This window comes from Musa acuminata, chromosome BXJ3-6 (assembly GCF_036884655.1).
Source record: "Musa acuminata AAA Group cultivar baxijiao chromosome BXJ3-6, Cavendish_Baxijiao_AAA, whole genome shotgun sequence".
NCBI classification, from domain to species: domain Eukaryota; kingdom Viridiplantae; phylum Streptophyta; class Magnoliopsida; order Zingiberales; family Musaceae; genus Musa; species Musa acuminata.
Window position 1 is genome coordinate 36344029 of NC_088354.1, and position 12668 is coordinate 36356696.

At 40.0% G+C, this 12668-nt stretch overlaps 3 protein-coding genes across 4 annotated transcripts; all 3 read right to left on the minus strand.

Moving 5' to 3' along the window:
* Positions 1-2500: 2500 nt before the first annotated feature.
* Positions 2501-3659, minus strand: LOC135640346 (NDR1/HIN1-like protein 26). The gene has a single exon (XM_065154683.1). It carries the CDS (start codon positions 3502-3504, stop codon positions 2842-2844), a length of 663 nt encoding a protein of 220 aa, XP_065010755.1. The 5' UTR covers positions 3505-3659; the 3' UTR covers positions 2501-2841.
* A 2351-nt stretch (positions 3660-6010) lies between these two features.
* On the minus strand, positions 6011-8325 carry LOC135640128 (vascular-related unknown protein 1-like). Of its 2 annotated transcripts, XM_065154278.1 has the most exons (4): positions 6982-8325; positions 6566-6859; positions 6408-6473; positions 6011-6316 (listed from the first exon to the last, which is right to left on the minus strand). In XM_065154278.1, the coding sequence occupies exons 2-4, from the start codon at positions 6857-6859 to the stop codon at positions 6179-6181; spliced, it is 498 nt and encodes a 165-aa protein (XP_065010350.1). In that variant the 5' UTR covers positions 6982-8325; the 3' UTR covers positions 6011-6178. The 2 variants fall into 2 exon arrangements, with proteins under 2 accessions (XP_065010350.1, XP_065010351.1); XM_065154279.1 differs by lacking the exon at positions 6982-8325 and having other exon boundaries at positions 6566-6974.
* An 838-nt stretch (positions 8326-9163) lies between these two features.
* Positions 9164-11719, minus strand: LOC135641825 (large ribosomal subunit protein eL42). Its single transcript, XM_065157578.1, has 4 exons — positions 11586-11719; positions 9810-9989; positions 9461-9535; positions 9164-9381 (listed from the first exon to the last, which is right to left on the minus strand). Exons 1-4 carry the CDS (start codon positions 11586-11588, stop codon positions 9322-9324), a joined length of 318 nt encoding a protein of 105 aa, XP_065013650.1. The 5' UTR covers positions 11589-11719; the 3' UTR covers positions 9164-9321.
* Positions 11720-12668: the final 949 nt, after the last annotated feature.

The window sequence follows — 12668 nt, forward strand, 5'->3', positions numbered from 1 at the left end:
CCTCCCGATTGCCCTCCACGAGGAGGTGGTGGAGGAGTGGCTTGCGTTCGACGCAACTCCCTCTTTCCAGGAAGCGATAGCCGCGACGTCGGATCTCAAAGCTGCTATCCAGACGTGAGCACGTTGCATGCTTGTAATAGTTTTCACGGTTTCCGTGTTTATCTTCTCTTGCATCAGATTAATACAGCAGCATATAGCAACAAAAACTTCATCTTCTTGATCACTGACTGATGCGACTGCAAGTAGAGTTCACTGGAGAATCCCTTTCATGTATACACGAGCGTTATGCAGTCATACATGCGCAGTGTAAAGATGGTAAATCTTGTAACAGTGAGTGTTATCAACTGACATTACTTTCACGTACACATCAATCTCCTCTGCCAGGTTCAGTGAAGAATCTGACACCCAAGATCTGGCTCTTAGGAAGAGGACAAGAGATGCTCACCTCAGAAACAGTGCTGCAATCCAGGCTCTCTCATTGTTACCGAAACTGCCTGCCGCTCAGGTTCCATCACTACTGCAACTTTTTGCTTTGTGTTTTTCGACCCCAACATGCATGCAACAAAGCGTGAAAAGTCTTTTGAGCAAGCAAACAAGTATGAAGTAGAATCTTGGTGTGATTTCTTTTCTGGATCTTCTGTGAGGAAGTTTATATGTTAATTCATGTGGATTATCATGCAAAAAATGTAAAATGTCTTCACTTTGCAGCCATCCAAACAATTGCATTTGTAATCCCTTCCCTACACCATTGGTTTTCGGACTTTAATAGCATGCTATCTTGTACAGGAAGTAGTTGCTGCAATTGCATCTGACAAAAATGTCTGGGAAGCTGTGATCAACAATAAGCAGTTCAAAGAGTTTTGTGATACTCACCTGAAGAGTCAAGCATATGTCTACTTGAATCTGATGTTTTCCATGCTGTCGAATTAACTTACTGATTAAGGAATCCTCACCGAATCCAGCAGGAAAAAACCCTGGAGTTGATGATTTGGAAGTGCCTGTGGTGATGGACTTGGAGACATCTTCAGAAAGCTCACGCACTGGGTTGCTGGACCTCTTGCAAGACACCAAAACGAAGCTGTCTGAGATGATGAGCAGTCTGTTTCATCTCGTCAAGAATTTTCTGGGGACCTCAACCGAGAGTTGCAGCTCGGCAATCACCAAGACGACCACTGCTATCTACAACGATGACCATGCAATTCAAGCTTCCTTGGTAGCATTGGCTGTGGCCACCATCTTTGTGGTTTTGTTCAAGAGGTTACAGCCCTAATGAAACTTTGATCCATCTTTTGGACATTGTTGGAGGGTTCTTCAATATTCCACCTTCACCACCATTAGTTGTTTGAAGAATTTTATGTTATTTCGAGGATCATTATGTCATTTCTGATATGATGTTGCCTAATTTTCATGTTATTTATGAAAGATTTTATGTGTTCTCTAATGGCAGCATCACATTTTTTGCTGCTAAAACAGCAAGCAGAAGACAGCCAATGCCTTGACATCTCTACTACTAGCCTTATCAGGATAAATGGACATGGAAATTTGATGTGAAAGGGCAATCGGCCACTAGATTAGCATACAGATATTTGAGGGATCAACATGCATTTGCATCTCTACAACATGATTATTGGAATGACCTTTGCATTACTCCCCTCATTCCATAGGTTCACCTTTTATGCATGTGTGTTAGCTGTGGAAAACAAAAATTACTTTTTCGTGAATGGCTTTTTTGTTAGGTCAATTTGGAGAGCGTTTGAATGAAACATTGGATTGTCAAGTTTCAATCGAGTGCATCTTAGCATGTTGGAGGACATGGATCCTTGACCTTAAAAGTTTTAGTCCTAATTTGGTGGTTTTGGAAGGCAGACTAAAAACATGATGGTCTTCAAAAGAGAGAAAACTACTCATGATGTTATTTTCTATAAAGTAACAAGGGTAAATTCTTAAAAAACATATTTTATTTTTTTCTCGATTAATATATTTTTTATTTATTATCATATAGTGTCTCTTATTTCCTAAAAGAAAAAATTACTCTGAGCTTAATCGACCATCACCTTTGCCCCTCGTTGTTCTCATTGTGAGGCTCTACGTGCCCTCATGTATCAGCTGCCTCACCATATATTAGCCCTCGTGTTATCGACCTCATCAGTGATCCTTCATGTTGTGCCAGAGCTCAACCAACTTCGTTACCTTTATCATCGTTCGATTAATGAAGCGGATTGCTTTGAGAATTCGCTACATGTTGGGAATCAAGAGTAGACTAAAGTCTAAAGCTAAAATCAACCCCTCTACAACCAACATCCACTATGAAGGAGCACATAGGCGACGATGAGGGCGAAGCAAGACGAAAGTGACAACAAGTTAAGGTAATATTATCTTTTAGAAAATAAAAAACGCACTACGAAAATAAATGAAAAAAATGAGCGCTAATAAAAAAAATTAAAACATGATATTTTTTTTAAAAAAATCCCTAGCAATTACATATAGTACGGATGGAATTAAATCCGATGAATACGAAGAAAATAACCTCAGGGATTGGATGAAGTAACAAATGTCTTGCGAGAGCTGGTTCAAATTTAACACACATTGAGCAGCAAATCGGAGAAGGGGGTGTTGGATTTCTTGTTCGTATCTAATACTGACACTTGTTCACTCTTGCATTTGATGGACGGGGAATCCACTGCTACATAAATGTGAAATATTAAATTGATGTTGTCCTTTGTAATGCCAATTCTGGATGCGTTGTCCCACGTCTCAAGGAATCCATTGACGGCATCGCAGAACGAGAGAGCTCATACAAACCAGAAATGAAGCATGGAAAGAAGAAACGATGGCGAGGTTTCAAATGAAGTAGATGGGGCACCTCTTGTTCTTGGACTCCGGCAGAGCACCGCCGTCGGAGCCCACGACCACGTCGCACTCCACATGCAAATGGTGTCGGTGGGTGTCCCACGTCTTCACCTTGAACCGGATGGTCGAGCCGAGCTCGAACCGCAGCGCGATCCGCCCCCTCGCCACGTCCCCCGCCAATTGAGCCGCCAAGGTGCCCCCGGCGGCGATTCGCGCCCCCGCCATCTGCCCCGTGATCGCCGTCGTGTTCTTCGGCGGTTGGTAGAACGGAAACATCACCTGTCCGGACCCCACCAGCCGATCCCTGTAGTAGACCGAGCCGACCATGGCGTCGTAGTAGATGCCGATCTTCTGGTTCGGGTTCCGGTCCGTGACGTTGAATGAAATGACCGAGTCGGACAGACCGGCCGGGTCGGCGAGGCCGGGGGCGGCGAACTCGGCGATGTGCAGATGGGGTCGGTGAGGACGGAGGTTGAGCCAGAGGACGAAGACGACGATGCCGACGATGAGGAGGAGGGTGAGGAGGAGGGAGCAGACGCACTTGGTGAACCGGGTCGTCAGGCTTTCTCGAATCCGGCTGGCGGTGAGCCGGGGTCGGTGGTGGGGATTGGACCGGCTTTGGGTGGGGAGGCAGGGCGAGTGAAACATGGGCATGGTCGCCGGAAAGCTGTTGGATGTGTATGTATTTGAGCTGAGCTACGGATGGATGTCTTACAGGGAGCAGCACGTCGAGGGTAGCCGAGTTAACAAGCACAGGGATGTTGATGGAGAGAGAAAGCTTATGACTTGATGGTTGTCATCTCCTTCCACTTTTTGGGTTGCTGAAGGAAGCAAGGAAGGAATGCATGGAATCTCTGCCAAGCTTCACGGGTTAGTCTACCTTGCAACCCAAGTGGCTCATAAAAGAAGGCTTATATGATGGTGAATGCAGTCTTTTGGTCTCCCAGGAAAAGGTTTTTTATGTTTTGAATTGGAAAAGAAGAAGAAGAAGAAGAAAAAAGCAAAATAAAAAGCAAAACAAACACCTTATGGAATCAGCATTTACAAGAAAAGTTCAGGTTGCCAGAGAAGAGTAGTACATGCGAATCTTATTCCTGTACTAATCAAATGTTAATTCCTTCCACATTTAGATCGATCACTCGAAGCCCCTCTTAGAACACTTTAATGATAGGCAAGAGGACGAGATTCCGACTCAACACCTTAAATCCTTTACCTACCGGTTAGGTAGGTATAATAAGTTGTCAAACATGTTTTTATGCACACTGTTCATGCAAAATAAATAAATAAATTTTTTTTCTTCTTATTAATCTTGAATCATTGAGTTAAAATGGATTCTTCTAACCCTTCAAACAATTGATTCAAAATACTTAATGTCAAATTAATAATAGTGGATATCACTCACTCCCATCGGTTCGGATAATCAGAAAGGATACTCGATATTCTTAAATTTACAAAACTCATTGAAACTAAGTTTATGACTGTGAGAAAAGAAAAAGGATAATTAGATTTCCTAAGGATGATTTTAAATATTTTAACTACTTAAAATGTAACCATATTTTTGTCATTAAATTATTATTTGAAATAATATAAAGCTTGTCAATCTTAAACACAATGAATTCAAGAATGGAACTATTCTTGGGGAGTAACAAAAACTACAAATAAAGAAGTCTGTACAGTGGGGAAGAATCCAACTTTGGAGCCATAGATATGCCAATCATTATTTCTAGACAAGATGATTGGATGATCCCACTCCTTGTCTCCCTTTCTTGTCTTCCACCTGGTTATCTGTTTCTATTTCCGCATTGTCCTCACAATTTTACATTATGTATGTTGTTCTCATACTACATTATCACATACTTCATCTTATCACACAGTCTTCCTTTTATAGATCACCCTCTCTCTCTCTCTCTCCTTCCTGCGCCAGCAAGAACTCGAGCTATCATCTGAAGGAGCAGAATCTTAAATGCAGTAGTTGTGGCTGAGTGGGATAGCTTTGTCACGAAGATAAGAAACTACATAGACATGCACATGTATATGTATGATCAAGCAAACTAAAAGCATGTAATCTAAGTTCAGAAGAGATTTAAAGAGAGGGGTCCCTACCCAACTCAAGGGGGTGCAACCCCAGAGCAAGTCCCCACCCTAAGCAAAGCCAGGGATGGGAGAAGGAAGCACCACAGTACGGTCGACGGCATTCCACGTGGGAATGCTCCGAGAGATTACGAAGAAGAGATGTATCATGATCTTTGTGCACGTGGTTGTCCCTGCCACTTGAGCTTCTGACAAGTTTGGCCATCCTAAAGAATGAGAAGTTTCATGGACATAAGGACAGACGATGGGTAGAAGACGAACCACGCCAAATACTCACTGTAGCTTAGCTTCGAACGAGGAAAAAAATTCTGCTGCGGTACTCTCAGAAAGCCCCGCTTATTATCTATCTATCTATCTATCTATCTATCTGCATGTTGATTCTTCAACACCCTTTCTTCCTTTATGCTAGCTAGCATTCATACACAAAACTGTTTGAGGGTATGCCATGCTATTACCCCCTCTCTCTCTCTCTCTCTCTCTCTCTCTCTCTCTCTCTCTCTCCCTCTCTCTCTCTACAGGTTATAGTGAGCATTGATGTATTGTATAGCCAGTGGTGCATGTGGTTGGGTTGGAAAACTGTCTCCTTTTCCTGTGTAGATGCCAAGACCTAAAAAGTAGAGCTGTCCATCTACTGGGATAGAGGCTTTGTGAACAAGGTGGATAGTCCACCACCCCAATCAAGCGTCTATTGTTCTCAACTTGTGTACTCCTACCATTAGACTTTTGTGGCAGTCATTTCCATAGTTAAATCCTGGAATCTCTTATGTTAATGATTCAGAGAAATGATTTTGAAGAGACCACAGAAGCACTTGCATGGAATCATTGACTCCTTGGTCACAAAAGTCTTGAAGAATGTCAGGTTCTGAGAGCATAGTATTGCTGTCATCTGGATTCAAAAGATGACTGGGATTCCAGCATGAGCTTGGGAAGTTCCCCCTCTGCTTTGGATTGAAACTGGAAGACAGTGCACACAGGAATTCTTTTACTAGGATTGAGATGAAGAGTAGAAGGTGATGAGGGAGGGTATGATCATGCAATGTACATAGTGAGTCCTAAGAAATATTGGTCATCACAAAAACTGCACAAGCAAATATATTTTTTTTTTGATGTGAACACCAAAAGCTCCCTTATAAAAACCACACACATGATCTATGCATCTGCACAAATACAGGAACAGAGAGGAACTCCTCTCTATGGTAATCTACCATATTCTTCTTGAACTACAACAGCTAAAACTCTAGCCTAGATAGTGAACTAACATGGACAAAGGGACTAGACAAACCCCATTTTTCTTCTGCTCAGTGCATTCATTCTTCCTCTCAGTGGAACTCAATCCATTTAGTTCTTGGCTACTCCTAGAGCCAACAACGCCCTCCTGGAATACCCAAAGGGATATGTAATCGAATTTGACAGGAAAGGTAGAACAAAAATAACAAGGAAAAGGAAGCAGCTGCTGGCTAAATCACCTGAGGTGTTTCCCTGTGATCATCTTTCTTGGTTGGATTCATGGTCAAGTAATTTAAATCCGTAACCTGTTCCAAGGAATGCATACAAACGAGACAATTCAGATAATGTCACTGAAACCAAAGAATTCCTTCAACAAATGGTATAAGAAGATGATAACCTTGGAGCTACTAGCAGGTGAGATAGCAGTATCTTCCAAGGAGTCATCTTCTAGTAGCCCCTTCCGTTTCCTCTTCTTCAGACTCAACGGCGTCCATGCAACACACGAAGCAGCATCGGAGATCGCAGAAGGCCCATTGACAGCGCTGGAGTAGAAGCCACCCGCTTCTTGCTTCTCCTCTGATGCCATGAAGTCCTCCAAGTACATGGTCCAGCCACTCTCCTCGGAAGAAGCTGAGCCAACCTTGGAGCCGGGCGCGCCGTCCACAGATGACGAGTTGATCGATTCCTCCATCTTGAGGAGAAGAGCCTCGTGAGGTCTATATATAAACAAAGAAAAAGAGAGAGCGAGAGAGAGAGAGAAGTGGAGCAGATGAAGAATAATGAAGAGGAAGAAGAGAGAAAGTGCATCATTACATTGGAGTGGGGCAGACCGCTGGGTTGAAAGGAAGTTAAAACTCAAGGAACTCCAAGACAAAACAAAGAGGAGGAACAATGTGATGGATTGACATCACAACTCGACCTAACACTCCCCAAATCCTCTCTTCTCTTTATCTTCCTTTTACCTTCTCTTATCTGCTGCCGTTGGCCATGAACAATTCTTCCCTGCTAATCGAGCTTTGGTCGTTCCCTGTGCCCGTTGTTGAACCGTTTTTACAGTTACGTTCAAGAGCTCCGTTGGCTCCACGACTCCCCAAACTCTCTCTCTCTCTCTCTCTCTCTCTCTCTCTCTCTCATTTCTGCTTGTCATGCTTTCTCTTCTGTTCACCACCACCACCCATCCTCAGACATAATACTGATTCCGAACGATGAACTTTATTTCCTTCTTTTGTTTTGTCTTCAGCTTCTGCTAGGGTTTGATTGAGCTGTAGCTGTTGTCGATGAATTAGGAAGGAGATAACGGGGAAGTTGGTGGCACTGCTCACATGGGGGCTGTTATTGGATCCCTGTCGCGGTTACATACAAATCCTCGTGAACCTGTAGACACAGTTCCACTGTACTGAATGCCGGTGCAACCATGTGTGCTGTTGAATCAGCTGCTGCCTCTCCATGGTCCTACTCCACCCAATTTATTCTGAAAAGGACCTCTCCTTGTGCTGCTTTCAACTCCTCCCTACCTCTTCTTCATCCAGCTGCTCCCTAGCTCGGTCAGTCCCACACTCACATGTTCCTTTAGCTCGCAGCATTCCTGTGCACAACAGCCTCTTCCATGTGTTGCCGCACACGTGTCATCTCAGTGCTTTATTGCTGCCACGTAAGTGCATCCACATCAGTCTACTGATCTTTCTATTCTTAAGTGCGTATCATCACCTGTCTTGTTCCATTCATCACAACTCCCAAGAACAGTTGATACTGCTATATATGTCATATTCTTTTGAGTGTCAGCTATATAAATATTTTACTGCCATTAATAATAAATCATTATTAATATTTTTGGTCATCTTTACCACTGGTTACTAATATAGGTTTGCTATGAAGTCTCATAACCCTTCTCCTTGCCATACCTGAAACATCAAAATTTCCAGGTTTCTTTCTTTCTCTCTTGAGAGAATGATGCTGGTCTCAACAGCAGCCATTAAGAAAAGAGACTGGGTAGGGTTTTGGCAACGGGTGTTGTTTGTGATAAGATACTCTTGGCTTGCTCTAGCAGAACATTGCACCTAAATTAACCCCATCATGTTTCCTTATTAACATATAATCTTTTGACACTGCCATGCCTAATCTAATAAGCATTGGGACATATTCCTACTCAATCATACACCTTATTAGCTCACATGATTAGTAGTTGTCTCTTATCTCACTTTTATATTGTTCTAAGGCACTACTTCTGGAGGTGTAGAGACTACCATAATAGGAAAAGAAATCATTTCTCCAGAACTAATGTTGACAGAACAGTGGATTGTGTTTCTGAAACTACTAATTTTTGCAGAAAACTTAGCTCACTTGCTCCAAGAAAAACTCAAACATTCTGGTTGGCCTTGAGAACTAGTTGTGTCATTGTTAAAGGCCAGGATCACACACATATGAGCAGGCTAAACAGGAAATTAAATAGGAGATTGAAAATTAAATAATTAAAAACAACTATCAGGAAAAACCTTGACTGACAATGTCAAGTCTCCCAAATTGAGAAGCCAAATGCAATGATATATAAGTAAAATCATCACAAAAACATATATTACCAGGAGTGATGTTGTATTTAAGCCCTATAATGATGAAGCATTACCAGTGATTGATGATTTGGTTAAACCTCCTAAAGACACAATATACTGTTATGACTTCAAAACTTGGATCATCAAAATCTAAAAAGAAAATTGCATTGACAATGTATTGCACTACTAGCTTGTCTAAATGTATAAACCATATAATAATTGCATTTAAGATAATTATCTGATGTTAAATGTATTTCCAACAAACACTGTCCTACTGTGAAAATTAATCACAACTTCATGTCTCTAAATTATCAACTTCAATCAGGAAAAATAAACATATCCAGTATCTGTTTAATATTTGACCAGATACCGGTCTCCAGGTTCGTGCTGAATTATCTGGATCATACTGGTCTGCCGAACTAACTCATTTGGTGTAGCAACAAAGAATATGGGCAGCAGAAAGATAGCATCAATTAAATAAACATGCAAAAGTTAAACATCATTGTCATTCCAGTCATTTAAAATTTAAACTAAAATCGGCAGAGAACAAACTACAATCAGTCTTTCCCAAAAAATCCTAGAACGGTGAAACATCAACAAAAACAAACTAGAAGAGAGAGGTCCCCTTCCCCTTCTTGTCTCCACCAATCTCAAAGTGCTTACATCTCTGCAAAGGGAATGAAAATAGAGTTAAATAGATAAAAATGTTAAACAAGAAATCAACAGTAAAATATGATGGTTGAAACCTTTATTGGATGCTGCGAATAATGCTTGCAACTCTGGCATTGTAGCTTCAACACAATCTTCTTGGTCGTTTTAGCCTGGAAGTATGTTATAATTAGTACACCTACTCTAACCTTCAGATAGTTGTACTGAACAAAGCTGACAAAGTCATCTCACAATGCATTGTAACTAACACGCAAGCAACAATGCTTTAGAAATCAAATAATGGTGTACTGCTTAATTTCGATAATTAAACACAAAAAGCAAGCATTTGCTGCAAATCAACAAACAAATAAATTGCAATTGGTCAATGATGACAATTTATGCAACCACAGAATTATTTTCCCTATATGTGCCACAAAACACATGTACCTTCTTGTGGAAGACAGGCTTTGTCTGTCCACCATAACCTGACTGTTTTCTATCATAACGACGCTTCCCTTGAACAGAAAGGCTATCCTTTCCCTTTTTGTATTGTGTAACCTTGTGAAGAGTATGCTTCCTGCATGCTTTGTTCTTGCAGTAAGTTTTCTTTGTCTTAGGAACGTTCACCTGTATGTTAAAGTTAATGGTAAAGTTCATTGTCAATAAATAGGAAAAATGAAAAAAAAAATATTCAAATAAAGCTAGGAGAGGAAGAGCTTGCTAAAATAAAGGTAATGACAACCCTTTTTATTAATATGGCAAGCTAATGTAAACAATTAAAATCCACATGAAGTTCAAATCAATCATCTACTCTGATATTTGAATACCATGTTATAATAAAGAGCTTTTAGCAAGGCAAGATTGCAATACTATGTAACATAATTGTCTTAAATTCTAGCTACAAACATCTTATAATTATTAAAGTGTAGTGTCAATACCATAAGACCTTTCTTCACAAATCAAATACTGTTAACCATCATATACAAACAGGGTTTGTTAAATCAAGGTTCAAGATCCAAAGACACCAAGTTTTTTAATCCAATACCAAAAGCATACATATCATACACCAAAAAAGAAGTTCAACACCCTGAATGAGCATTGACATACTAAAATTGACTTAAGCTTAATTTAGAGTCTAATTTGATATTGTATCCAAATGAAGTACTTACAACTTGAGATTGCTTCATCTAGTGCAATTAAGTGAGCATGATTCCTTTATGCTTTATCACAAACATAAAATGGCATGCTGAATGATAACAGCATCAATTCTAGCTACATAACATAGGAAAGAACATGGCTTTCTAGTAGCTGATCACTGAGCTAGAAGTTGATAAACAATGGAATTCCAATTCAAGAGTTTCTCGTGAGGATTATGATTCTGTGGCATGGATGAAGCTGTCTGGAATGATATATAAACGCTCCAGAAAACAAGCAACATGGACAAAGAACAAGGGAACTTTTCTCAATTGCATATTTTTACTCTACCCTGGCACACCAGGGCTTCCCGAAAGAGGTTGGGACATGAGATGAAATAATAATCATGTTCGTGTTTAGATTCAAAAGAAAGAAGACACCATCGCACATGACACAATAAAAGAGGGCTGAATAGTTTGATTACGATTAATTTGGGTGCCCAGACAGATTGGTTCTCTCTAAGACTAAATTAGGTCCAAGACAAATGATGAAAAATAGAGTGTTTTAGCACTCAAGATCTTTGAGCGCCTATCTTGAACAGGGACCGATCCTAATACTCTAACAACAAAAATGGACTACGTCCAGAAGAATGAAAACTCACAAAATAGAAAAAGAAAACTTATTAGAACATAATTAGCCAAAAAAATTAAGAAAAAAATACAGCAATCCATCAACTACAAAAAAAAAAAATTGATTTTGATCTCAAAAACTAAGAGGATATTTGTCAAAACGCATGGACGAGGTAGGATTCTAAACATATGAAACAATAAGCCAATCATACCTCATTAAAATTCCTACAAGACGTAAAGAGGCACTTTTTCTCTTACCCAGAACCTCTGGCCTAACCAACGACAATCAAACATAAGCCTCCAATGACTCCCTACCTCACGCTCACGTATCACATTAAAACCGATTTTTGACACGACAAATCGAAAAAATGTAATGTTTTTGGATCAAGAAAAAGAAGGATCTAGCGAACAGATCCACAATTTCTCAGATCCAGAAGAAGAAGAGGATCGATCGCATTACCATATTTGCAGCTCAGCGTTGGGGTTGTGGTTGCCGCCTCCGAAGCCTAAGAAGAAAAGCCGGATCAGATTCGATCCCCTTTTATGAGGGACGGGGTTAGGGCTTTGAGACGTTCAATGGCAACGAAATATCGATCTTACCCCTGAAGCCATGGCCTCTGGTGAGCTTTGGGCTCGAGCTTAAGGATTGGGCTGGAAGGCTTCATAAGCCCATTTGAATTAAGGTTGGGTTCCGGTAGTTTCCTCTGTCCGGATGATCATCACAATCATCATCTTCACAATTTTTAATGTAAGGTGAAGTCGTGAATTCTTTGAATTATTATTTTCATGTAATTTGTTATCTTTTTAGTTATATGTAATGCTCTCTATTTTTAGATAAATTACTCAAAAAGAATCAACTTGATTGATCAGTATAGAAAATTTTTTGTCGTCGTTATAACAAGCATACGATTAATGAAGAAAGAAAGAAATAAATAAATAAATAAATAAATAGAACGGAATGTGTGCACGCAAACATCATTGATCATATAGATCCTTCTTTAGATTTCTCTCCATAGTTGATTTAGTGGCATTTAATTTCACACATTATGTCTTTTTAAGATAAAAGTTGTGCATTAGCTTGAATTAGTTGATTTTTTTGCTTGCAAGAGAAGAGGGTAATTTAGGACAATATGAAATCTAACTTGAATTGTTTGGGACACAACTTTGTATTGCATATGAAGCATTATCAAATATATAAGTTGCAATTTGTTTGACTTGTATAAAAGTCAACTGCTACAAACCTACATGGTAAAGCCCTACCATCATCTAATAGTATAGCCATTTGACTGTTCATTGGCAAGCATTAACTAAGAGTAGTAATCTACTTGTAATCAGCTTAGCTAAGAAAAGTATGCTTAAAGCAGATATTTTTCTTCCCTCTTCAAGATTGCGTGTTTCTTAGAGAAGTCATGCAGAATAGTCTGAAACATATACTCAGCTTCATCCAAGTTTTAGAAGATTGATAGGAACTCAAAACTTTGCCAGTGTGTTTAGGACTCAAAACAAAAGAAAAGATGATGGCTCATAAGTCCACATTATCATG